The sequence below is a fragment of the Euprymna scolopes genome, chromosome 4 (assembly GCF_053919585.1).
Source record: "Euprymna scolopes isolate OS-2025 chromosome 4, ASM5391958v1, whole genome shotgun sequence".
NCBI classification, from domain to species: domain Eukaryota; kingdom Metazoa; phylum Mollusca; class Cephalopoda; order Sepiida; family Sepiolidae; genus Euprymna; species Euprymna scolopes.
The window spans coordinates 58,206,922-58,232,205 of NC_136485.1; the positions used below are offsets into that span (position 1 = coordinate 58,206,922).

Below are 25,284 nucleotides of genomic sequence, written 5' to 3' on the forward strand. Positions count from 1 at the left end.
TCCCTGCTTTGGTACAAGAGAAATAAATCAGTATTATTTTTATTTTTAGGCCATGTCTGACACATATTTACCGTTTTTTTTTTTTAATTAAAGGACCCATAAAATCAACTTAAAATGTGTTTACCTATAATTTGTACTTACTAATGGTTCAAAGGTATTTCATTATTATCAACACATCCTGAGATGGGCAATTCTGCTTGTATTCTTTGTTGAAGAGAGAAGGGGGATGAGACTGAATCCTTTTTCTTTTCCACATTTAGATATAGGTTTTAAGTTGGACATGACAGTACAAACTGAGTTTTTTAAAAAGAAATTCTATTATTTACATCAGTTTTGATGCACCATTGCTAAAAGTCGATTTTTTTTTTTTTTTTGCCTGCTTTCCTTTTCCTCAATTATCTTCAACTGGAATGTGTATACATCTATTTCTTTAAGCAGAGCTTTGTCCATGTTCATATCAGGCACCTTCATCTTCAATAGTAGCAAGTCAGGATTAACTACTTTCAAAACACACACCACAAATCCACCTAATCATATCCTGAAAGACTAAGAGTTCATCATTCAAAATCCTCCATCTAACATGCACAGCTAACATGAATTGGAAAAAATACATAGAAGACATGGCCAAGGCTGCTGCAAAGAATGTGGGATCCCCTTTACTGCACAAGAAAAAAAAAATACTAACACTTGACAGTATCCTCAGGGCTCTATGTACAAATTTATCTTTAGTTAACCTTTGGCAACTAACGATTTTTGTTTACTAGCTAAACCCACATGATTTTTGGAATAGGGCATTTTCGTTCCATGACAAGAATGTACATCATAAAGATTTTTCTGTTTATTTTTTTTAAATAACTGTAATTCTAAATATGCACAACATTTTATGTTAAGACTTGAAAGTAATAACATTCTTTAGATGTTTTTTTAAACAACCTTCGTTAAATAAAAAAAAAATAAAAAAAGTATATTGTTCTATTAAACTTTTTATTGTTTGAATAATTTTTTAAAATTTGTTTTTAATAAAACAAGCAAAGGTTGAAAAGACATTTTTTTCTCAGTTATAAGCTTTGGAAGATTGTCAGTGAAAAAACACAATCGGCAAAAAGATAAGCACTTTATTATTTCTAGTCACCACTTTGAAAAATCACTCGCAAATGCGACTGTTCTACTCGCAACATAAAGCTCTGATCCTATAACTCTATAAAGACACCATTCACCCATGCATGAAATATTGCATTGATGCGTCAACCACTAGTCTCTCTCTATTAAACAGAACCCAAAAAAGAGTCTCCAATCTAACAGGTACCCCACAGTCAACCAAGTTCCAACCCCTGTCCCATCGCCCCAATGTTGCACCCTTTTACTTGTTTTATAATATAAAATGTTGTCAGATAAACTCATCACACTGATGCCCCCTCGATGTAAATATCCCTCCCTGACTAACGCAACAAGCAGCAAAATCTCACACTTTCACTATAGGGCCCCCTTGATGCTGGAAAGCCTTCTATTCTGAAAATTTCTTCTCTTGGAATGCTAGACTTTGGAAGTCTCTCCCTGCATCCAACTTCCCTGATTGTTCTAACATGGAGATGAGAATTGTAACCCAAATAACTGAAATTATCAATCCTCATCTTAAAATATTCGGAACATGCTAGTATATTTTGATAACTTACCTCTGAGCGATAAAGAGGACTAGTATAGTATAAAATATCCATAGCACTACTATTTAAGATGGTTCGAAGGCCTTTCACTTTCTGTGGTGTAATATGTTCAACAGTATCTGAGAATGAAAAAGAAAAGAGCAAGTTAGATTAGAATCACACTTAAATGCAATAAGGTAAACAATTAAATTAATAAACTAACACAATATTTCAGTTCTGAATTTTTGAGATGAGGATTGATTATTCATATTATTTGGATTCTTCAGACTACTGTTCTCATCTTGAGTGTTATTTGCACAATGTTTCGGTTGATATAACCTTCAATCTTCTTCAGATGCATCTTGTCAAACTTGTGAATCAGCATAGAATTTTGAACGGACCCCTTTATGTAATTCATGGCGGTAGCATGCTCTCGTTCCGTCAGCCATGACTGGATAGAAGTCATAAATAATTTGCAATTGTATTTTTAGGTTGCTCGTACTGACGATTGAATTTTACAAAATACTCTATGCATTGTGCCATTCCTGGAGATTGAAAGTTCAATCCTCAGTGCAGGAAACCCAAAAATACAATTGCGAATTACTTAGGACTTCTACCCAGTCATGGCTGACGGAATGAAAGCATGTTACCCTGGAGGAATAAATAAAGGATTCCATTTCAAAATTTTATGCAGATTCGAGGATTTGACAGAAAGATTCTCGAATTCAACAGAAAGATTCCTGAATTCGAAAGATAAATTCCTAAATTTGACAAGATAGACCTGAAGATGGTTGGAGGTTACATCGACTGAAACATTGTGCAAATTAAGATGAGGACAATATTCCGAAGAATTCAAATAATATGAATAGCACAATAATTTATTCAACTCAGAATTAAAACTATTAACCAAATGCGATTAAGCATTCGAGACTGGATGGATAATAACTTGTTTCATAAAGACATTTTGAATCAAATCTATAGCATGAAAATCAATTCCATTTTTTTTTTCCAACTGGCACAAAATATTACTTTGAAAATCATTGCATTACAATCTTCTGTAATTAACTTAATTTTTAGAGATTCTGTTTCAAATAGTAAAAGCACTAAGACACAAATACAATACTAAAAATAACAAAGAAAAAATTCTTTTCCTTCAACAATTACAGCGTCTTATGTCTCAGTGGCAATTTATCTTGTTTGAAGTGAATAAAAGCAAATGTTTATTAGCAGACTTGTACGTTTATCTTTTTTTAAGTCAAAAACATTAGTCTGTTAACAAAAAGATTTTGTTAAGTCCAACAGCCTAAGTTTTGCAGGGTCCAGAACTAACCCGCTTGGACACCATCAACAGAGAGATCAGATTGCACTCCCTCAGTTGCTGGCCTCTCTGTTGTGCGACAAGTGAGAAGTCAGGTAGACATGACACCAGAAATGTAAAAATGTCTGGATGAACTAAAAGGATTCATTGTGTACTTCGTGATCTATCAATCTTCATCCTTACTTGAAAATGACATCAATAAATTATTATACTGCATTCATTATCATCTTATCCATAACTGATTCATTAGAAATAGATTTCTTACTTTTTATTTTATTTTTTTTTATATTTAGTCTTTGCAGGTGGCTAAACAAAGGTCAGGCATGGTTCTGAAAAGGCAGCATACTCTGGCCTACAAAAATTGCCTTAGTAGCCCCATCAGCATTTCTGGGTAAGGTTGCCTCAGACAGCACTAAACTAACCCTTTCTCAGAAAGAAGGTGGAGTCTGGGAAGGTGGATCTCCTAGGACTGAACAGTACCATACCTCGGCTGGACAGCAACAAAGATACTGTTGAATTGATTGCTGAAGATGTATACTAGACTAATATGAACAAAAGAATTGATTCGTTATGATTAGTTTATTAAGATTTTTAGATGGTTTTGATCAAACAGTCACTTTCACAGAATACATTTCAATGATCTTGAAATTTGTTAATTATTTAAAAAAAAAAAAAAAAAAAAATTTCACAAGAGTCAAGTGGTTTCATTGACTTCTGCTTTTAGATCACCTCTGACCTTTAGAGTATAACTGATCTCCCTAAACACATACTTAAATCATTCGTTGACATCTATGCTGATGACAACCATCTACGGCAACACATCAAAGGCTGTAAATGACAAAGTTCTCTCTGATTCTCTCTCCTCGGATCTCGAGCGCGTGGTTCAGTGGGGGAAGACGTGGCTGGTTACCTTTCATGCATCTAAAACCAAACTCCTATCTCTACATCATCAACGCTCTGATCCCCATCTGGCATCAATTGAAATGGATGGCTCTCGTCTAGGAGAAGCCCCGTGTTTTGACAAGCTTCTGGGTTTGTCCTTTACTCCTGATCTGAAATGGAACATGTACATTAAGTCTGTTGCCAAGGTCGCTGGAAAGATGGTGGAATCCTTCTACCGCTCCAGAAGATATCTCACTACTGATGCAATTCTCTATCTATATAAAAGCCAAGTACGTCCAAGGATGGAATACTGCTGCCATATCTGGGCAGGAGCTGCTAAAAACAGCCTATCCTGCCTTGACAGAATACAAAACAGACTTTGTGGCTTAGTGGGGGATGCCCTTTTCTCTTCCCGGCAACCTCTCTCCCACAGAAGAGACGTTGCGAGCCTATTTTTGTTTTATCGTTATTTCCATGGAAGGTGCTCGTCTGAACTCCAATCTCTGGTCCCCCCTCGCCAATCTTTCACAAAAAACACCCGTCTAGCTGACTCCACTGTCAAAAATATTCCCCACTCTTTATGTGCCTAAATCAAAACGTAGATTCCATGAACAAAGCTTCTTTCTTAGAACTGCACGCCTGTGGAACTCTGTTCCGTCTGCCTGCTTCCCACCTGACTACAACCTGGATGTCTTCAAGTCCAACGTAAACAAATTCCTAATGAACCGCCCCCCCCATTAAGTAAACACTTCATTAAATCTCCACACTAACGTACTGTTCTTGCAATAACCCTTATCCCTGAGTGGCTTCCGGGCCTTGATAAGTGGTGACCACCGTGTAAAAAAAAAAAAAAACAATGCTAAAACCAGCCAATTTTTAACTTTGCTATATGTATAAATATACTAATATATTTCTCTGAAAAGAAAAATTCTGCATTCTTTGAAACTCCGTGGAATAAGGATTTATTAAGTATCATTATTTGAGGTATTCTGTCAAAAAATAAATTTTACATGTAAATTTTAATTTACAGTTTTCATTTATGCTTCTTGTGTCAAGCTCTATTTACTATTGTCGTCGTATTGAACCTTTTTATTTTGTTGGGATTAATAAGAAATAAATATTAATATTTATGTTAGATTGAAGTTTACATTTGCTTTTGTCTAGTAAACTTTTCTTATTTATTGCAGGATTGGTATATATATATATATATATATATATATGATGATTGCAACGTCTTGTCAGACGAGTGCCACTCCCTCAGACATTTAAAATCCATGAGCCCAAATGCCTGAGGGAGTATCTATACAAATATGATGTTACAGAGTCTTAGCTTTGTACGACAGCTAAGTCTCTCTCTCGGTTCAAAATGTTGAGATCCAGCAACAAGCAAGAGCAAGATAGCCAGCAACAAATTAAACTGCAGACCAGCTTAATGTGGGTAATGGTCTACCGCTTTATGGTTTTTTAAATCAGAGATTTGCTTCTCCTAAACAGGTTGCCTTCACCACGGTTTACGGGAGCCCTCTCCACCCCAAATATATATATATACATACATACATACATATATATATATACATACACACATATATATACATATGTATATACATACATACATACATACATATACATACACACACACATACTGTTAAGTTACATTCCAATGACCAAAGGACATATTCAGTCCACAATCATACTTTTTCTTTCTCATTTTTTTATATTTTACTTATAATATAAGTGAATGCCTATATTTTTTTGATTATTCTTACATGCTTCGTTGTCATGATAGAAAATATAGTCCTTATACCATCATACAACTCAGAGATGAATACAAATATCATTAAAAATCATCGCAAAATATGAAATAAAAAGAAGGATACTTAAGATGAAGAGAATGGTAATTCATGGAAAAGCTATTCTTAACAGGAGAAAAGAGGGCGGTGAGAAGGTTTTATATTATCTGAGAGGAAGATAATCATTAATGAAAATGGGAAAACGCGTGTCAGCGTCATCCTGTTTGTGGAGCAGAAACTGGAAGTCCAAAAAAGCAGACAATCTTAACAATAACAGTTATGTCACTATTGTTTTTATATAGCATTACACATTTTATTGCCAATAAGTTCTGATTCAGTTTGAATGCATCTTAAGTTTACTCATAGAAAAGAAAGAAAAAAAATAGAACTCACCACCATCAAGTTGAAGATTCGATCTCCATTCAACTGGAAGGAATTCAACTCTTTGGTTTGTATTATCGAGTTTAGGAAAATACTTATTTTTTAAACGATCAACTGTATCACGTAATCTGCAAAGAAATAAAGAAAATCTAATCAAAACATTTTCAACTAAATCCACTTGTTTTGTGATTGAAATCATATTTTATAATCTCAATTTGATTCCTAGTTAAACTAAACTTCTATTTGAAATTTCTTTCTTGAGTTTTTAAGTAAATTTTCTCCCCATTAATGCATTGAGCTCTCCAATAATGTAAAAAAACGGTTGCCAATTATCATCCTTATAATTACATTTGATTAAGTGTGCATTGTACATGCTGGTATGTGCTAAGCAGCTTTTAGAAATTGACTTCCAAACAAACCCATATCTAGCCAGGTCATTATTTAAACTACATCATCTGAAATGTGACAGATTTTCTTCAGAAGTCATTTCTGTAGTGGGTAAGTAAATATTCATTATGATATCGTTCCTGCAAGCATTACCTTCACCTTTTTTGGGGAGGTGAGGTAATCATATACTATGACCCCTGGGTGTATATATTAACTAGTATATATAATTCCCAAGTGGCCTATCAACCTGGCAGGGACAGAATTGAACAGACTTTTGCTCTTAGCCACTTGGTTGAAAAATCAATCGAGTTTAATAAACCATTATAGATCATTTTTATCGATTTTATAAAAGCTTTCAATTGTATCAAATTAGACAAAACCACTTCAACAAAAACTACATTAATCTTCTAAAATCACTTTACGACGGATAACAGGCTTTTTATAAAAACTGACTTTGTGTTTAGCCACTCTGTAAGCATCAATAAAGGCATTAAGCAAGAAGGTATGCTTTCACAAAGTTGAAAAGATATTTTTCACTTAGTAGTGAGCTTTGGAAGTTTGTCAATGAAAGAAATGCAATCGCTAAAAGATAAGCGTTTCATTATTTCTAGTCACCACTTTGAAAAATCACTTGCAAATCCGACCGTTTCACTCGCAATGTAGAGCCCTGTTAAGACAAAAGAGACTTGCCAAAACGGTTTTTCTATAGGTGGACAAATCCTCCCCAACCTCTCCTATGCTTATGACATTGTTCTTGTTAATGAATTCACACATAAACTTCAAGTTTTTGTCAATGTATTAGCAAAGAATGCAAAGGAGATCGGATTAGAAATAAACCTAGAGAAAACAGAATGTACGTCTACAGCTAAATCACAGTTTAACCTAAACATGACTATTCACAGTAAACCCATCAAACACGTCACCCAGTTCATTTATTTAGGGCATAAACTTTCTCCAGTGATCACAAGACAACATTGAAACACAAAATCGGGCTGGGTTGGGCGGCTTTCTAAAAACACAGCATCATCCTAAAATCAAAAAGGCTGCTGAAAACTGTTAAAGTAAAAGTTTATTTATATCCTCCCATAGTTTTATATGGCCTTCATTGTATCACATGGACGAAACAACTAGCCAATCACACTGAGGTGTTTCAAAATCAGGTAATGCATTTCATTACGGGACATTGTCTGATTGAAAAAAAAAAAAAAAACCAACAAATATTCACCCTCCGTCAAACTACTTCCCTACCCCTTCTATTTGATAAAATCAAAAGTAAAACCCTGAAACTTTTTGACCATGTCAAACAATCAACCACTGGTCTGTCAAAGTTATGCGTTGAGGGTTTATTGAAAGGCAAAAGAGGCAAAGAAAAGACAAGGAGAAGGTGGAAAGAAAATGTTTTTGATTGGCCATCTCTCCACAGTTAATCATCTATCAACTAACTTTTCCTGGGTCAGAAGGAATGGCGAAAAATAAGTCACCAAGCGAAAGCTGTGACTCATGATGATGATAATAGACTCTCACAGAATATAAATACATGTTGAAATAGACAGATCAAATTCTCTTAAAAATGTCACCAGACAAGACCCCAAAATGGGCTTTAAATTCATTCTTTTATTATTTCTGAATATGTACAATTAATTTTTTTAAATATTTTCTACATTAATACTATTTTTAAGTTGATTTCAAAAATATATTATAAAATACAAGATGTTGGTGATTTTTAGAGCCATGCAGGCCAACAAAAAAAAAATTGAACTGAACGTGTTTTATATGGTTTAGCTTATTAGCTTTTCTTTTTAGTGAAATTTGTTCTCCAAAACCTCATTCTTTTAATCATTTTCTGAACAAAAAGAAAAACCACCATACAATTTTCATATTTTCATTTAAAAAATTTTTTTTCTGAATATTTTTTGTTTTCCATGAGAGCTCCACAAGCCAGATTAAGGACTTTGGTGGGCCAGATCTGGCCCACAAGTTGTAGTTGTAGTTTGGACCCCCTGATCTAAAATGTAGATTATTTAAGAGTTTAAAAAAAAACAAACAAACAAAAAAGAACATTTGGTATTCAGGTGTGACAGATGATAAGAAAGTGTTTAATATTCAGATACCTATTGTCTAACCATCCTTCCCGAATAATTCTCAAGTCACACCCTAAATGGCAAATACACAAAAGCAAAGAATGCTGCAAAGATAAATTATTTACAATAAAAACAACAGCTAAAGAAGCAATAGCCATTCTTACTCATTTGAACGTCTTATAATGTTACCCGTATCCATTTTCTGACCAATGCCGTGAACCACAAAAACCAAATGTGTAATGTCCGGTGGTTTATCATCCATTTTCGCTTCATCACAATAGCCACGACTCAGTTTAGTGCCAGCTGCAAAAGACATATATAGAAGAAAATAAGACGACAACCTACTTCAGGTGAATGATATCACAGATCAGATTAGATATATCATTATCCATACGCAGTTAACAAGGTTATATAGTTGGCGAGCAGAAAAGTAAATTATCTAATTATCAGTGTACCTATCTATATATCTACTGATCTATGTATATCTATCTAATTGGAAGTAAACAAGAGATATGGAACTATGTTTCGATAAAGTTGTCAAAACATGTAAAAACTGTAAACTGGACAAGTTGCACCAGAAGCTCTAGAACAGCTGATCGGAAGTTGAGGTGTCTGTCTGTCATGTGTTCTAGTTAGCTAGACATAGAGTTGGAGTTGAAATTCGGACGTCAAGCAGAGTGGACAGGTTTATGGTTGTCTCTCCCCTACCCTCCACCCTCAAGGGAAGGAGCTGACGTGTCTCAAAATACAGACTAAGAGAAACCCACAAGCAGATATTCACTTTCCATTTCTTCTGCGAACAACACCTGGGAAGTGAAATAAAAACTATATAAAATCAATCATCGTCTTAGAGTTTGAAATATCTTCGTCCAACAGGTTTCAGTTTCCATCCAAGAACAGATGACGTTCTCAGGGGAACCAAAAGACAGAAGACCAATGACGCAGTTGAAAAGGTATGTTCACACACATCTGCATAAGATTGATCACAGGCCGTAAATAGACTGTAAGACATAACATATGGTTCAGAAAGTGAAGAACCACTACAATAGACATTTAGTGACACGTACACACACTCAAACACATGATTTTTGGTTGGTTGCTTTTGTTTTACGGCATATCAACCCTTTTCGGGTTATTTAATGCCGAATCCAAAGATTTAAGAAAAATGTTTTTAATAGAATATATTTGTTGTTTTCACATCGGTTTCTATTTAACCCATAGTTGGGACCCTAACAGGTACTACCACTCCGGGTCAGAGTGGACCTGGGAGCAAGGGTAATTAAAGGGTGGCTCCACACTCCCCAAAGCCCACAAGCTGGCGCCTCACCACTGGATATAGTTTAAGGTCATATCCAGGACCCCCATTGAGGGACTTTTACCCTCTGCAGGGGGGCAGTCGGCGTATTCTAATGCCCCACCGACAGGGCCTCAAACACATGATGATGCAACACAACATAAATACGTATATAAAAGCCCAAATAGTAAAATATATACATCAGTCATATAAACATCATTCTCCAATATATGCTACGTTTAATCTGGTTCCGTAGAACAAAGCAATGTAATATACGTTAATCTGGGTGCCCGTTCAAAGAAAGCAATGTGACAAGTCTGGATTGGTGCTGATGACCATTTAATATGTAACCGTTTGGGTTTAACATACAACGTTTTAGTATGACTATGTAATAGAAAGATGATGTGCAGAGATTGTATCACATGATTTGAATGATGTCATGTTCTTATTTCTTAGGGGGGGTTGTTATGGTGTTCAACCGTAATAAAAACGAAAGGAACACGGGACTCTTAGAAACAAACATGTATTCACATATATTACAGGCAAGGTGGGTTGAGCAATACCATTTCTTGACTGTTGGGCGTTTTTGCACATGACCTGCTTATCTGTGTACCAATCTCTGACTGCCGGCACCGATACTCATTACCGGAAGTGACGTCATGAGTTAGTCCATTAATCCCATGGAGGGGCGTCTCCAACAGGGATTTTATTTATTTCAATAAAAATTAAGCAAATAAAATTCTTGAGTGGAGATTCATTCATGTAATAGAAAAATGATCCAAAAAGGAATGACAAAATAAATAATTCTATTATAGAGCAAAGAAAATTACCCAATCACAAATATGAACTATAGTTGTCTCAAGCAAAAATTAGCAGTATAAATCCAGTCAGAGAAGCTTTGAATTGCAAATAAACAAAAGTTTATCCTGTTTTTTTTGACATGGTAGCGAGCTTTAAGCTAGGTGAACATAATCCGTCCCTCTCTACATTTTTCCGTATATTTGACATCGCTCATGCAGTTTTGTCTTCTGGTTACAGTATACTCTGAATCCCCAGAGAGCTAGCCATCTCAACATATTACTTTTTTTACTGGCCATAAAATTCATTCACAGAATAGTTCCAAAATAATATCAAAATAAATCCTATTCATCCATACATCTCTCTATAAATTGTTTGCGCTAGCAATTTATATTTATTTCAATTGTGTTTGGGAGATTTATATAAAACTAGACTAACCATGACTCGTTGGGTCAGTATGTTATATTAGCTATGGAATTCATGTATGAGCGTGATACTTGTGACATAAAGAAAATAGTTTTTTTTTTTTTTTTTGACATAACAGAAACATTTCTATGAAAATATATTAAAATGAAAAATCACGGATGGATCACTCAAACATGAAAAAAAAATCCTCCTTATTTGTGTAAAGTTATTTATTTTTCTGAATAATCGCTCAAAAATCTAAAATTAAACATGATTTTCCTACGAATCGAACACCGGCGAAAGTCATTTAGCAGCAAAAATGCACCTGAACCTACTGATGAGAAATATAAGAAGGAAAAACCCATATTGGAATCCTTCAACCAAGTTATAGAAACTTAAAATCTAAAAAAAATTTAATAAAACCTGAAGCAAAAAAATAAAACCTAAATAAATAAAATAAAATAAAACTAATATTGAAACAGATTAGTAAATGTGTCAACACATTCACACAACTATTTTGTATCTAGAAATGTAAACAAAAAATAAGGAAGGAAGGAAGGAAAAGGGACGTTAGAGAGTATTAGTAGTCTTGGTTTACTACAATTGTTCTTATGTTTGTCAACGGGTTAAAGTTGTTTAGTTGTAAGAAAATAGCGACAGTATAGTTGTAATAAAGAATAGTTGCAAAACACCCCCACTTTTCCCATGTTAAATAATAATTTGAAAATAATAACGTTAATATTTCAGTGCACAGGTCAAAATTTGCAAAAGAAGCGATTTATGTTTATTTGTTTACGTTGTTATGGGTTAATGTTTATGCGCGCATGTGCAACCAGATGACGTAAACCGGAAAGTGGGTTACATCACTCGTTACAAGGTCATTTGAGTTTTATAATTATATAGATTACATTGGCTAATCATGTCTGCTATCTCCACCCTCTTTTTTGAATCAAGTTTTTTGAATACAATTTCTCTTCATGCAACACATGTCCTCATGCTTCTAAAATAAGCAGAATCTTTTTAATTACTATTCTAGTATGTTGAACGCTTTGTTCACAGACTTAAGGAGTTATTTAGGTAAAAAATATAAATGGTAGTATTAATCCAGTCAGAATCATAGAAACATAATTCTTTAACCCAATGAAAAGTTATGACTAAAGAATTAAAAAAGATTTGGTATATTTTATAAAGCGATTCTGGTACCTGATTGGTTTGTTCTTATCACCCTTGGCTGTTAATATAATCGTCCAAATCTTTGTAATCATACACTTATAGTAGGCCAAAAATATTGCAACAACAAAAAAAAAAAAACGTTTTCTCATTCTTAAATTAAACCTTAATAGAGGAATCTTCTTGTTTTTTTTTTTACTAAAATATAAAAATGAAAGGTTTATACATAGAACATATGAATAAATATATGTCTAATATTTTTTTTTTTAAGTATATCATTTTGACCATGTCATTTTAAAAGCAGCTTGCACCAAGGAATTAGCACCGTTGTGCTATTGCTGTTCTTAGTTAAATGATCCAACGGAGAAAAACATTTGTATTTTTTTGTGATTTTATTTTAATATTATTTTTCCATGTTTTAGAAAATTCTGCTTAAAAAAAAAAACCCAAAAAACAATCATCTGATAAAGCCAAACCAAGCTGGACACAGAGAATCAATTTTAAAATAAAATGTCAAAAACATTATGATTATGATTGACATTTGATTTTATGGAAAGCCCGTGGGTGATGAAACAAGCAAGCACACATTCTGAGATAAAATCTGGAAAAAAAAAAAAAAAATCATTAATGAAAAGATAAATACAAACAATAAAGACTTACTTTTTTGAAATCCTAGTGACTGACTGACAGAGCGGACAATTTTGGATGGTGTTGAATCGCTTAACATGTAAACCTCTGTGGGTAATTTCCATTCGACATGAAAATCAGTGAAGGCGACTCGATGAACTATTAAAAGAGAATAAAATGGAAAGAATTTAATTTCTTTTCTATTTCAGTATATTCAAGAGTTATTTCCCTTGAAACATACTATAAACAGAGAATGAACTCTTCTATCTCGAAGTACAAAAATCTCACACCATGCATAAACAAAAGTTTATCCTCTTTCTGGTAGTTAGCTTTAAGCTAGGTGAACATGTTCCATCCCTTTTTTCATATATTTGACATCACTGATGTAGTTTTATCTTCTGGTTGCAGTATACACTGAACCCATAGAGCTAGCCATCTCTTTTTCTACTAGCCATAAAATTCATTTACAGAAAAGTTCCAAAATAATATCAAAATAAATTGTATTCATCCATACATCTCTCTATAAATTGTTTGCCCTGGCAATTCATATTTATTTCGCTTGTGTTTGGGATATTTATAGAAGATTACATTGACTAATCATGTCTGTTATCTCCCCCCCCCTCTTTTTTTAACCAAGTTTTTTATGCACTTTTGTTTAATGCAACACATTTCATCATGCTTCTAAAATAAACAGAATCTTCTTAATTACTATTCTAGTGTGATGGATGCTTTGTTCATAAATTTAAGGAGTTATTCACCAGAAATTGCACAAGCTATCATAGCCTGCAATGATATCATAAAAAATAGAGTGCAGAAAAAATGTATCTCTGAAGACAAAATTTTACTTCTACAAATTTAGATTAAAATTTTTTTAAATGCATTGTAATGAATTCAATATTTCCATATTTTTCAATTTAAACAATGCCTCCAACATGATTGGGTTTTTTTTTTATTAATTGCATAATTTTTTGTGGGATGGGATTGACAGAACAAAATATTTTTTTGTTTATTTTTATTAATAAATTCAAAAGATAAACAATATTTAAAGGTAATTATAGTAAAATAAGAAATTATATTTTTTTAAGCAAAAACTGAAAAAAAGGTTTTTTTTTGACATGTTACAATATGTTTTTTTGACATGTTACAATATGTTTTGTAACATTTTTTTTGACATGTTACAATATGTTTTGTAACATTTTTTTGACATGTTACAATATGTTTTGTAACATTTTTTGACATGTTACAATATGTTTTGTAACATTTTTTGACATGTTACAATATGTTTTGTAACATATTTTTGACAGGTTACAATATGTTTTGTAACATTTTTTTGACATGTTACAATATGTTTTGTAACAGTTACGTAATTGAGTTATTTTCTTTTACACTTACATGTCATTTCTTGCAGAGTGATTAGTAGGTGGTTCAGTAGAATAACACAAACATGTTCTGACTAGTGTAGTGACACATTCATGCACCAATTCTTGTTAGATTACTAAAGTTAAGCAACACTGAGCCTGGTCAGTAGCAGCTGGGTGACCCTTTGGGAATACCAAGTGTTGTATATAGGAGGACGTTCACACCTCCTTGCAAGATCTACAACAAAAACCAAATGATGTCATCTTCCCAAATGAGGATATACAAGCGACTGAAACCGCTTATGAATTTGATATTCCTATGAAACTTCTTCTTTTGGAGGAATTCGGTTCAACCTACCTAGTTTCTGGGGTTAAACTCGACACATTGTTGTCAAAATTGCTACATCAAAACTCGTAATTCCTTAGTTTGTTTCTAGCAACAACTTTCAAAACTATATTTCCTGTTGACGATATTGTTGAATAAAAGTTTGTTTAAATTGTAGAGAAGACGTTTGTCTTTTCAACTGAAACTTGATGACATCTTATCAAGCAAGGCCAATAGAATATGTTAAGATGAAATAAATAATGTGATAAAAGTAGGATGTTTATTTAAAGTATAAACACTAGTGACTTGTCTTGAAGAGAGGTACAGATAAAAGTATAACACCTCCGTCCCCTGGTGGCCCAATACCAGGTGAGATCATCAGTCCGTCCTTGGGCAGGATAAATAGGATGGGACGTTAACAGAATGGATACAGATGTAAAAATCCAACTACATAAACAGGATACAAGCTTCTCCCCTAAAAAGGGAACAAAAAGAGAGGACAATTGAGGAAAAAGAGGACTATATAAGAAAGATGAGACAGTAAAATAAAGAGTGGAAAATAAAAGAAAGAGATGACAATGAAATAATAAAAGAAAAAGAAAATAAAAGAAATGAGGTACAATGAAATAATGATGAGACAATGAAATAATGATAAGACAATGAAATAATGATAAGACAATGAAATAATGATAAGACAATGAAATAATGATAAGACAATGAAATAAAGATGAGACAATGAAATAAAGATGAGACAATGAAATAAAGATAAGACAATGAAATAAGGATGAGACAATGAAATAAAGATGAGACAATGAAATAAAGATGAGAAAATGAAATAAGGATAAGACAATGAAATAAAGATAAGACAATGAAATAAAGATGAGACAATGAAATAAAGATGAGACAATGAAATAAAGGTAAATAAAAAAACAAGGGGGTTAATCAAAGAAAGGACAATAAAAGAAATAGGAAACAGTAAAACAAATAGGAGACGGTAATACAAACAGGGGACAGTAAAACAAATAGGGGACAGTAAAAAAGAGGACAATAAAAGATTAAAGAAATAAAAGAAAGAGTGGATAATAAAAGAAGGAGGGTGAATAAAAGTAGGCGGGACAATAAAAGAAAGAGGTTGATAAAGAAAGAGATTAATAAAAAAAGGGAATAATAAAAGAAAGAGAGGACAATAAATAGAGACAATAAAATAAACAGCAGCAATAAAAGAAAAAAGATACAAAGGTCAAATTAAGAGAAAAAATGAAAGGGAGAAAAGAAATAGACTTTTTTTTATTTGTTTTTAATTAATGTAAAGGAAAACAAACGAAACTCTTTTCTTCCCATCAACACAGACCTGGTTTGGTGAGTTTCACATTCAGAGGGTCTGTTGAATCGATCTGAAAATTTTGACCAAAAAATTTGGCTAAATGTTCTGATTCAATGTGGACAGCAGTCTCTTCATCCAATGGCTGCCACGTATCTTCATAAAACCACACACCGCGGATAACATCTGCAGTATCACCTAAATAGATGCAATAAAAAGAAATGAAGAATATGATTATACAGAGAACAAAAAGAAAATTTGCATAGATTAATCTATAACATTAAAAAAGATTCATTAAAAACTGACACTTCTTGGACTATTCTTACGATGCATTGAATAAGCAAGGATTCTTCTGGATTTACACTTTACCTGCTCAAAAGATGTTTTTAGAAAACTATTTCCTTTTTTAACAGCAATTATTTTGACTTGAAAGAACACGCACTTGGGTTTCAGTGATGATCAAGATGTGTACTCTTCACATAATATACTTTTCAAATAAGAATAAAATTTTATTTCAGAGAATAAAAATTCATTTATTTAATTAGTCACACAGCAAGAGTGGATATAGGTATGCAAAAATAATATTAAAAACGGAATTTTTTCGCATCATGTTAAACTAGCCAAAGAAGCCAAAAATTCCATTAGAAGTAGGTATTACAAACCAGTCAATTTAGTGAGTAGAAAATGGGTAAATATAGTACAATTGTCTTCAATTATAGCTTGTGATAAGTCATTTATTTTATGTGTGTGTGGGGGGGGGACTATTTTAATAAGATATTGATGTAAAAGAAAATGTATTCTTTTTTTTTCTTTATAAATGTACTAGCCGGGTTACCTGGCATTGTCCAGAGCAAAAGTGTAGCATAAACATCTAAGGAAATGGCAAAAACACTAGATGAAAACCTCCAATCTGTAGTGGAATGGGGACAAAAATGGATGGTCTCATTCAATGATGCCAAAACTAAGCCTGTTTCCATCAATAATTACAAGAAACCTTCTCTACTACCAACAGCAATAGCCAAAAACACATTACCTGAAAGTACTTCCTTCAAACTCCTTGGCCTAATGTTCACAGGGAACATGAACTGGAATAGATATATAGAGAGCATTGCCAAAGCTGCTGCGAAGAAGGTGGGCTCTCTCTACCATGCTAGAAAGCTACTCACATCCTGTACTTCTATAAGGTCACCATTCGCTCATGTATGGAGTACTGTTGTCACATTTGGGCTGGTGCATCTGCTACTTGCCTCCAACTCCTGGACAGGGTTCAAAAGAGGGTCGCCAACCTGATAGGTCCTGAACTGTCAACTAGGCTTCAGCCTCTGTCCCATCGATGAAATGTTGAATCCCTCTGCCTGTTCTACAAGTACTTTAATTGTGGATGCTCTGACGAACTACAAGCACTTGTACCCTCTCAACATAAATACCCCCAACAAACTCGACAAACAGATAAATCCCACCCCTTCTAAGTAGAGATCCCTAGGTGTAAGAAAGCCTTCTACTCCAATAGTTTCTTCCCCAGAACTGCTAGACTTTGAAACTTCCTTCTATGATTCTGCTTTCCCAACTGTACTGACATGCAAAAGTTCCAGTGTAATATGAACAGACATCTTGCTGCTCATCTCCTTTCATATCCCTACAACTTATGTCTCCCGATAGTAGCCCCCTACTTCAAAGTGGCACTGTGCCTTGTTTGGGGTGAAAACTGAATAAAAACTAAAATTAAAATAAAAAAGAAAATTCTATTCTTCTCTCTTTCCTCTTCCCCACCCCCATTTTTTTTCTCCACACAGTAGTTTCCTCTCTCTAGAACATACACACGTATAACTCAAGTAGAACTAAGGGAAATAACTTTGAAAAAATCAGAATTACTTCCCTTTACATGATAATATTAAAAGATATGAGCACATCTTGATAACATTAAATGATATAAATAAGCATTTGACCTCCAAATAATGAATTTTGAAAAAAATTATATATATATATATATACACACACATTATATATATATATATATATATATATATATATATATATATATATATAGAGAGAGAGAGAGAGAGAGAGAGAAAGAGAGAGAGAGGGAGAAAGAAAGAGAGAAAGAGAGAGAGGATTATGCCAATTTAAAAAAATGCCCACTTTGTGGGTGTTTGTTGCGTATTCTTCAAGTTTTAGCTAGACATACAGACATTAGTCCATTATATAATAGATAATTCTTTTTCTTGTGTCATTAACAGGTTTCTTTTCAGCTTACTTAAAGGTAGGTCACTATTTATACTAACTGTTGATTTAATTATTGATGTTTATGTTTTCAAGTTAATGAACATGATAGTCTATCTCTCTATGCATATAAAACAGTTCCATCTAAAAAAAAAAAAAAAAAAATGGGTTATCTGTCAATATGGTTGGCTTAATATACAGTTTTAAGTTGTCTTTCACTAAAAAAAAAATCAAAATTGAAAATTTATATGAGAATATAATTTTTGTCCTATTATCAAATTGTGTTTCAGTCCGTTTTAAAATTGGAGCAGTAATTAAAAGAAAAATAGCTAATGTGTTATAAATCACATTAAGAAGATTCAATGTGTTAGCTATTGAAATGAACCTTATATGAATAAGCACAGCTTCTGTGTCATTTTCAGACTCTTTTTTTAAGAGATAATAAGATTTCGCTCAAGGACTAGCTGGCGTGATCTAATAATTATTCCATTAGTTTTCATTTATCACAAAACGACATTATGCTACATATTAGGGACCCTATGTCAGTAACAATTAACTTAGTTTATGTAAACTTTGACAAGGGTCACATTTAGTGCATGATGATAACCCAGATCTGTAAAACAGAATCGTTTCCAGAGTTGATGAAAGATGGATGACAAGGTAAGAGCAACAAGTTAAATGCTGTAGACAAAATAGGGTTGAACAATAACAAATGACAGTCTCTCTCAGAAAGCCATGCGAACAAGACACAGCCAACAGTGTAGAATAATCTAAGTCAAATGTTGCTTTGATGTCTGTCTGCCAATGTCCCTCATTTCAATAAGTTAGAAAGTAAAGTTAAATAAAACAATTAGCTAAGATAACATTACTCTCTCTAAATCTGTATAAGAGTCAGATACATTCTAAGATGGAGTACTGTTGCCATATATGGGCAGGGGCTACTCAGTGCACCCTATCCTACCTTGACAAAGTTCAAAATTAGCTTCTAAACCTAGGAAATGATGCCCTTTTCTCTTCCCTGCAACCTTTTTCTCACAGGAAAGATGTTGCAAGCCTGTCTCTATCATTATTTTCATGGCAAGTGCTCATCTGAGTTTCAATCTATAGTTTCCCCCCTTGCCAAACTTTCACAATAAGCACTTCTCTACCTACAACCATAAACAGTTTCTCCATCTGTGCCTAAATCTACACACAAATTCCATGAACAGAGCTTCTTTCTTAGAACTGTCTGTCTGTGGAGCTGTTCTGCTGGCCTGCTTTCCACCTGACTACAGTATGGTTGTCTTCAAGTTCAATGTAAACAAGTTACTTGTTGAGCAATCCCCTAAATAATCCATTTCCACCACTAACTATTAATACGCTGTTGTCTCCAGCGACTACCTGACATTCATTAACCCTTATCCTCAAGTGGCTTTTGGGCCTTGATAAGTGGTCATTCCTATATAAAAAAAAAATTTTTTTGTAAATAAAACCATGAAGAGAACTCGGTGAACATTTCCCTGTATCAGTCTTTCCAGCATGAATCGTGGCGAAGAGAAACAGCAATGTCAGACTATATTATAAAAGAATATGTATAAATACCCTGCACATGTATGTATAAAGAGTTTTATTGTTACTAGCGAGGGGTACCCGGCGTTGCCCGGGTGTTTTTCAGGGTATGTGAAAAAAACCCGAAAATGTGAAAAAAAAAAACAGGTGCCCGTGAAAAAAAAACGAAGCCTTCATGACGCGCAGTTGGAAAATAGTAAAGTGTTAAAAAAAACAGGTGCGCATTTTTGATTGACGTGACGGCGATAGGTATTCAGCAGTAAGCATTTTGTGCGGGACAGTTTTGAATGAGGTGAATAAATCGGTTTGTTTGTTTGTTTTTAAAAACCCGCTCCCTGTTTATTAGCAGGAGCGAAATGAAAGCTACAGTCTGATATGACAAAGTCGACATTGAAAAAAACGTTACTTAGCTCTCTTGAGACAACTGGCTTTCGGCTTGTGATTAGAGTCGAGTTTCGCTTTTTTTTATACCGAAAACTGAATGTAACGCGTGCCGATGCGGGAAATGTGGAATAATTAACGTTTGAAAGTCAATAAAATTAAATAGACAGGCGAGCTCCAGATATTACAATTTATAGATGATATAAAAAGTTTTAAGAAGTTGTGAACCGAGCAAGCGCTTCTCTGAAAGAAGCCTTTTGTGGACATCGAGGAAACGCGTACATACATACATACATTTTCGCTTATATATATATAGATTGAAAATGTTGCGATTATATTTGTAAGAAGTTTTAGATTGTTCAGACTCTGCATTTGTACAAAGGTAAAAATGGCAACTACTTAGCCCCTGTCCCACCACCACAAATGATGTTTGAAATAAGGTTAGTCATTGCAAGGCGTACAATGACTTTGCAAAATGTCAACGAAAAAAGTGACACATCCTTGTGAAAAACGGCCCAGTTGACGGTCAAAAAAGTGAATGATTTTAGTCAATTTTTGGATATTTGTTGTCCGGGAGACTGAGCTTTCAAATGATACCAATTTTGTCAGTGTTGGTTGTATATGTCGAAAGTTTTAGCGAGACATACATACATACATACATACACAAACACTAACAGACAGGTGAAATTTATATTATAGATGAAGGACATGCCAAAAGTAATGCCTCCTATTTTTTATAGTCAAAATAGATTAGAGAGGATTGCAAATTGCATTATGATGACTGAACTTATGCATTCATGACCTGAAATTTCATATCTCTGTTTCAGATATTGTGAGAATCTAAGAAATCAACCCTTGTCATGGATATGCGTCAAAAGCAGAGATGCGTCATTGAATTCCTCCATGTAGAAAAAACTGAACCGCTCAACATTTACGGGCGTCTGTTGAGCATTTACGAAGCCGATGCAGTTGATGTGAACACAGGAGATGGGTTAGTTGATTTCAGAGTGGTGACAGAGATGAGAGTGACAAAGTGCGCTCCAGACTGAAGCATCAAAAGAGGCTGGCAAAATTGCATTGAGAATAGTGGCAACTATGTAGAAAAATAAAATGCTAAACTTTTTTTTTTCTGACTCGTTCACTGTGCACTCATGGGGGACCATGCATGTTTCACTTATTTTATTAAAAATATTTTTAAAAAAATATATATATATAAAATTAGGTCTTTTTTGGAAAAAAAGGAAAAAGAAATCCAGCAGAGTGCTCACTTATAAGGAAAATCCGAAAATAAGAGAGTATTTATATATTGTGTACAGAAAGCTGTTAAATGAGATAAGTCTTTGGTACCGTCAGTTTCAAACCCGATAATTAGGACTGTTTTAGGTACCCATATCAACCTCACTTCAGCCAATACTCATCTGAGTATTGGCTGAAGGGAGCTTGATATGGGTATCTAAAAGGGTCCTAATTATTGGGTTTGAAACCGCCGGTACCAATGACTTGTCTCATCTAACAACTTTCTGTACACAATATATATATATATGGCAATTAGGCTACACAAAATTTTCCTGTCATGAGGATCCATCTGGCTATTGCAATAGCCTGATGGGAGAACTTGCAAAAAGGTAGTATAGAGAGAAACAAAAGGTCAAAAGGGGTTGAGGGACATAGAGATTGGGTACTTGAAATCTTGGAGGTCCCCATTTCTTGGTACTAAATAAGATTCTTCACCCTCTTTCATCTTTTAATACCAAGATTCTTATATGTCCTTGGTCAAAGATTTGGTGCAATCATCACCCTTTATATATGTATATATATATCACACAATGCCAAGTGACTCTGCTGATTTCATATTACTATAAATACGATTAAAAATGTATATTTTGTAACAACGTACATGGTGGAACAATAAAATTGTCACCCTAGTAAAGGCGACATGATTCCATTTCCATTTGATGTAAACCGGTCATGACAACAGGACCATTGCCAACACCCTCAAAATGCAAATCCGGACAGTTCAACACTTGAGGGATGTGTTCAGGGATGATAAAAACAAAGTTTCCAGGTACGGTTATGGTCTTTCGCATGGTTTCAAGTGAGAGCCACATCATGCCACCTCACATCTTCGAAGTCGGCTTAAAAGGCAACACCAAAGTGTACCTGGATGTGCTGAAGAGTGTGGTGATCCCCTGGTACAATCAGGTTGCTGCCGGCAGATCCTGGGTGTAGCAGCAGGACTCGGTGCCGGCCTACAAATCCAAAGAGACCCAGGCATGGCTCCAGGAGTGCTACGATTGGTGTGTCAGAAATTTTGTGAAAATAGTGAATAATTTCACCCCATCTTTCCAAGCTTATAACTCCTCGAAAAATGTAATTCAAGCCCTAATTTTTTTTTCAATTAAAAGGAGCAAGGACCAAGGTTTCATTAAAAAAAAAAAAAAAAAAAAAAACGTGTTTTTTTTTTAAAAAAGGTTTTAAACTTCGGACTTTACAGGTAAATTTCTAAAAAACAGTTCTTTTTTTTTGTTTTAAATTTGAATATATTATTTATTGACCTTTTCTCTTCAATTTGTGATATATAAGACTTTGGTACATAAATGAATTATTTACTTTTTAATAGACATTTCAAAATGGGAGGCGTGAATTATTCGACCCCTTGTCTTTCCAAGCTTATAACTTCTCGAAAAATGTAATTCAAGCCCTAATTTTTTTTTTCAATTAAAGGAGTGAGGACCAAGGTTCCATTAAAATAAAAAAAAAAGAAAAAACAAATAACGTGGTTTAAAAAAAAGGTATTAAACTTCAAACTTTACAGGTAAAATTCTAAAAAACACTACTTGTTTTTTGCTTTAAATTTGAATATATTATTTATTGACCTTTTCTCTTCAATTTGTGAGTAAATTAATTATTTACTTTTCGGTGAGTAAATTAATTATTTACTTTTTAATATAAACTTGAAAATGGGGGGGCGTGAATTTAAAAAAAAAACGTTTGTCTAAAATATTATATTCGGTTTATTGGAAAGAACATAAAATTTCACATTGACCCTGAAAATATCGTAAAAATAGAATCAATAGAAAAATTTTGATAGATTTTTAAAGTTTAAAAATTGAAAAATATTGAGTTCGGAAAATTCATTACTGTTTAAAAAAAAAATATTTCTATTACTTTTAAAACAACTTTAATAGTTTATTTTAGAAGTATAATCCATAAAGAAAATAAATAACCTACTTTTAACAGAGAAATTACGAGATTTTTATATTTTATTCGCAGTTTCGTGTTAGGGGTGTCAAAAATTCCTACAAAAATTCTGATACACCTAGTGCTACGACTTTGTACCCTTCTCTCACTGGCCCCTTCCCCTGACCTGAACCTGCTGGACTACTTTGTTTGGTCATACATCGAGAACATCACCAACATGACCTCTCACAACACCAAAGCTAGCCTAATCGCCACCATCTGCAGAGTATTTGTCAAACTCCTGCCTATGCTTGTAGAAAAGGCATGCTCCCAGTTCTGGACCAGTATCGAAGCAGTGATTGAGGCTGAAGGCGGCTACATTGAATAAATGTCAGCTCTACTACTTAGTCAAGTTAACCGAATTGATATTTTTCAATAAAAGTTTTAAAATAAAGCTTTAGTGTTGTTTCCTTTAGGGCGACACTTTTATCGTTCCACCTTGTATTAATGGATAAAATAAACATTGCAATTTTGATTGAGTCAAGACATTTTTTAAACTCTTGAAACTGCAAACAAGTTTCAAGAAACCGAAAGAAAAAAAACTGAATCAAGATAATTGATTGAAGAGCCGAAAACTGAGAAAAAAAAAAAAAAAAAAAAAGGTTGGTTTGCCCTCAAAGTACTTTTATAACAAATCTCTAAATGAGAGGGCCGGGAAGGTGGGAGACAGAAACAGCGAGTTGTTAATCTTTGTTTAATGAGACAATTAACCTTGATTTAAGCTGATCACATGATCTTAATCCCAGGATGGATTTAATGTTTAAATATCAAGGGCCTTTCAATTTGTTTTGCTTTGAAGTGAAGTTTTTTTTTTTTTTTTCCTTTTTTTTGTTATGAAATAGAGAAAAGTCAATATTTTAAAATAAAAGAGGACTGGAATATTCATGATTTTATATTCCACAATTAACTATCTTTATAAATCCTTCATACAGTTTATTAAGTTATCACAATACAACAGCTGTGGTTGTGTGATAGACATGAAGGAGGTGGGGATGGATAATTGATATTGGTACAGCTATTGAAGCAGACAAAACTGACTTTATGTTCAGCATCTTTTGTCCGTTTAAGTAAACAGTCGAAAGATGTCGAAGTGCTAATCAATCAGAAGACTGAGAAGCAGAAAACAACTATGGATTTTTTTAAAGATATTACCCCCCCCCCTCAGCAGCGAGAGAAGGTTTCCTGGTGATAGTCCCTAACAAGAATACCAACCTCCTCTTCTCCACGGACTCCAAAAGGAAAGCTACAAAATTATTGAAAAAAAAATTCTCAAAGAAAAATTTTTAAGTTAAAAATAAAAAAAAAGGGTTGTAGAGTTTTTGAACCGAATAAAAACCAAACTCTTTGAAACCTAATCCATACCTGTTTGTGATGTTGTCAAATTCATCAAGAACTTTGATACCAGCAAAGCGACTAGTCTTGACAATATTTTAGTCATAGTACTCAGAAAGCTGCAATCAGAACTAGCACCCATACTTATAAAGCTGTTCGATCAGTGCCTAAAGGATAAATCCTTCCCAACACACTGAAAAACCTCACTTATCTGACCAGTATTTAAAAATACTAGAGATCGGTTTTTTGCATCTCAGTACAGACCAATTAGTCCTCGGTGTATCATGAGTAAGCTTCTTGAATTCGTGTTAAACAGAGAAATTGCCAACCACTTTGGCAAAAACAACCTACTTAGTGATAATATGGTTTCTGATTTGCAAGATCCACAGCTGATGTACTTATTGTAATTTCATATAGGATCAGTGAATCTATTGATGGGGATTTCTTCTCTAGAGCAATAGCTCTTAACATATCAAAGGCATTTGATAGGGTTTGGCATAAAGATTTCTAGCTATGGAATATTTGGAAATGTCTTCTCAACTATAGAATCTTTTCTTTCAGATAGGTTTATAAAGTTGCCGTCAATGGGCAGAAGTTTGAAGCTCATAGTATCAATGTTGGCATGCCTCAAGGATCCATCCTTAGCCTAACTCTTATCTTCATCAATGATCGTCCTGATCACATTCGAAGTTCATTTGTCATCATATACACAGACGATATTACCATCTATGGCAACCCTTCAAAGGCCAACAATGACCATGAGCTCTTTGAGTCTTTCTTCTCTGA

At 33.8% G+C, this 25,284-nt stretch overlaps 1 protein-coding gene across 2 annotated transcripts in view; it reads right to left on the reverse strand.

Moving 5' to 3' along the window:
- The window catches only part of LOC145267479 (phospholipase DDHD1-like), a 117,300-nt gene that overhangs the window by 57,919 nt on the left and 34,097 nt on the right, over window positions 1-25,284 (reverse strand). For both annotated transcript variants that reach the window (XM_080123307.1, XM_080123306.1), the window contains exons 2-6: window positions 15,808-15,975; window positions 12,807-12,932; window positions 8,644-8,782; window positions 6,024-6,139; window positions 1,674-1,780 (exon numbers count right to left, since the gene is read on the reverse strand). In XM_080123307.1, the coding sequence (XP_079979433.1) occupies window positions 1,674-1,780; window positions 6,024-6,139; window positions 8,644-8,782; window positions 12,807-12,932; window positions 15,808-15,975 (656 nt within the window). The remainder of the gene's footprint in view (window positions 1-1,673; window positions 1,781-6,023; window positions 6,140-8,643; window positions 8,783-12,806; window positions 12,933-15,807; window positions 15,976-25,284) is intronic.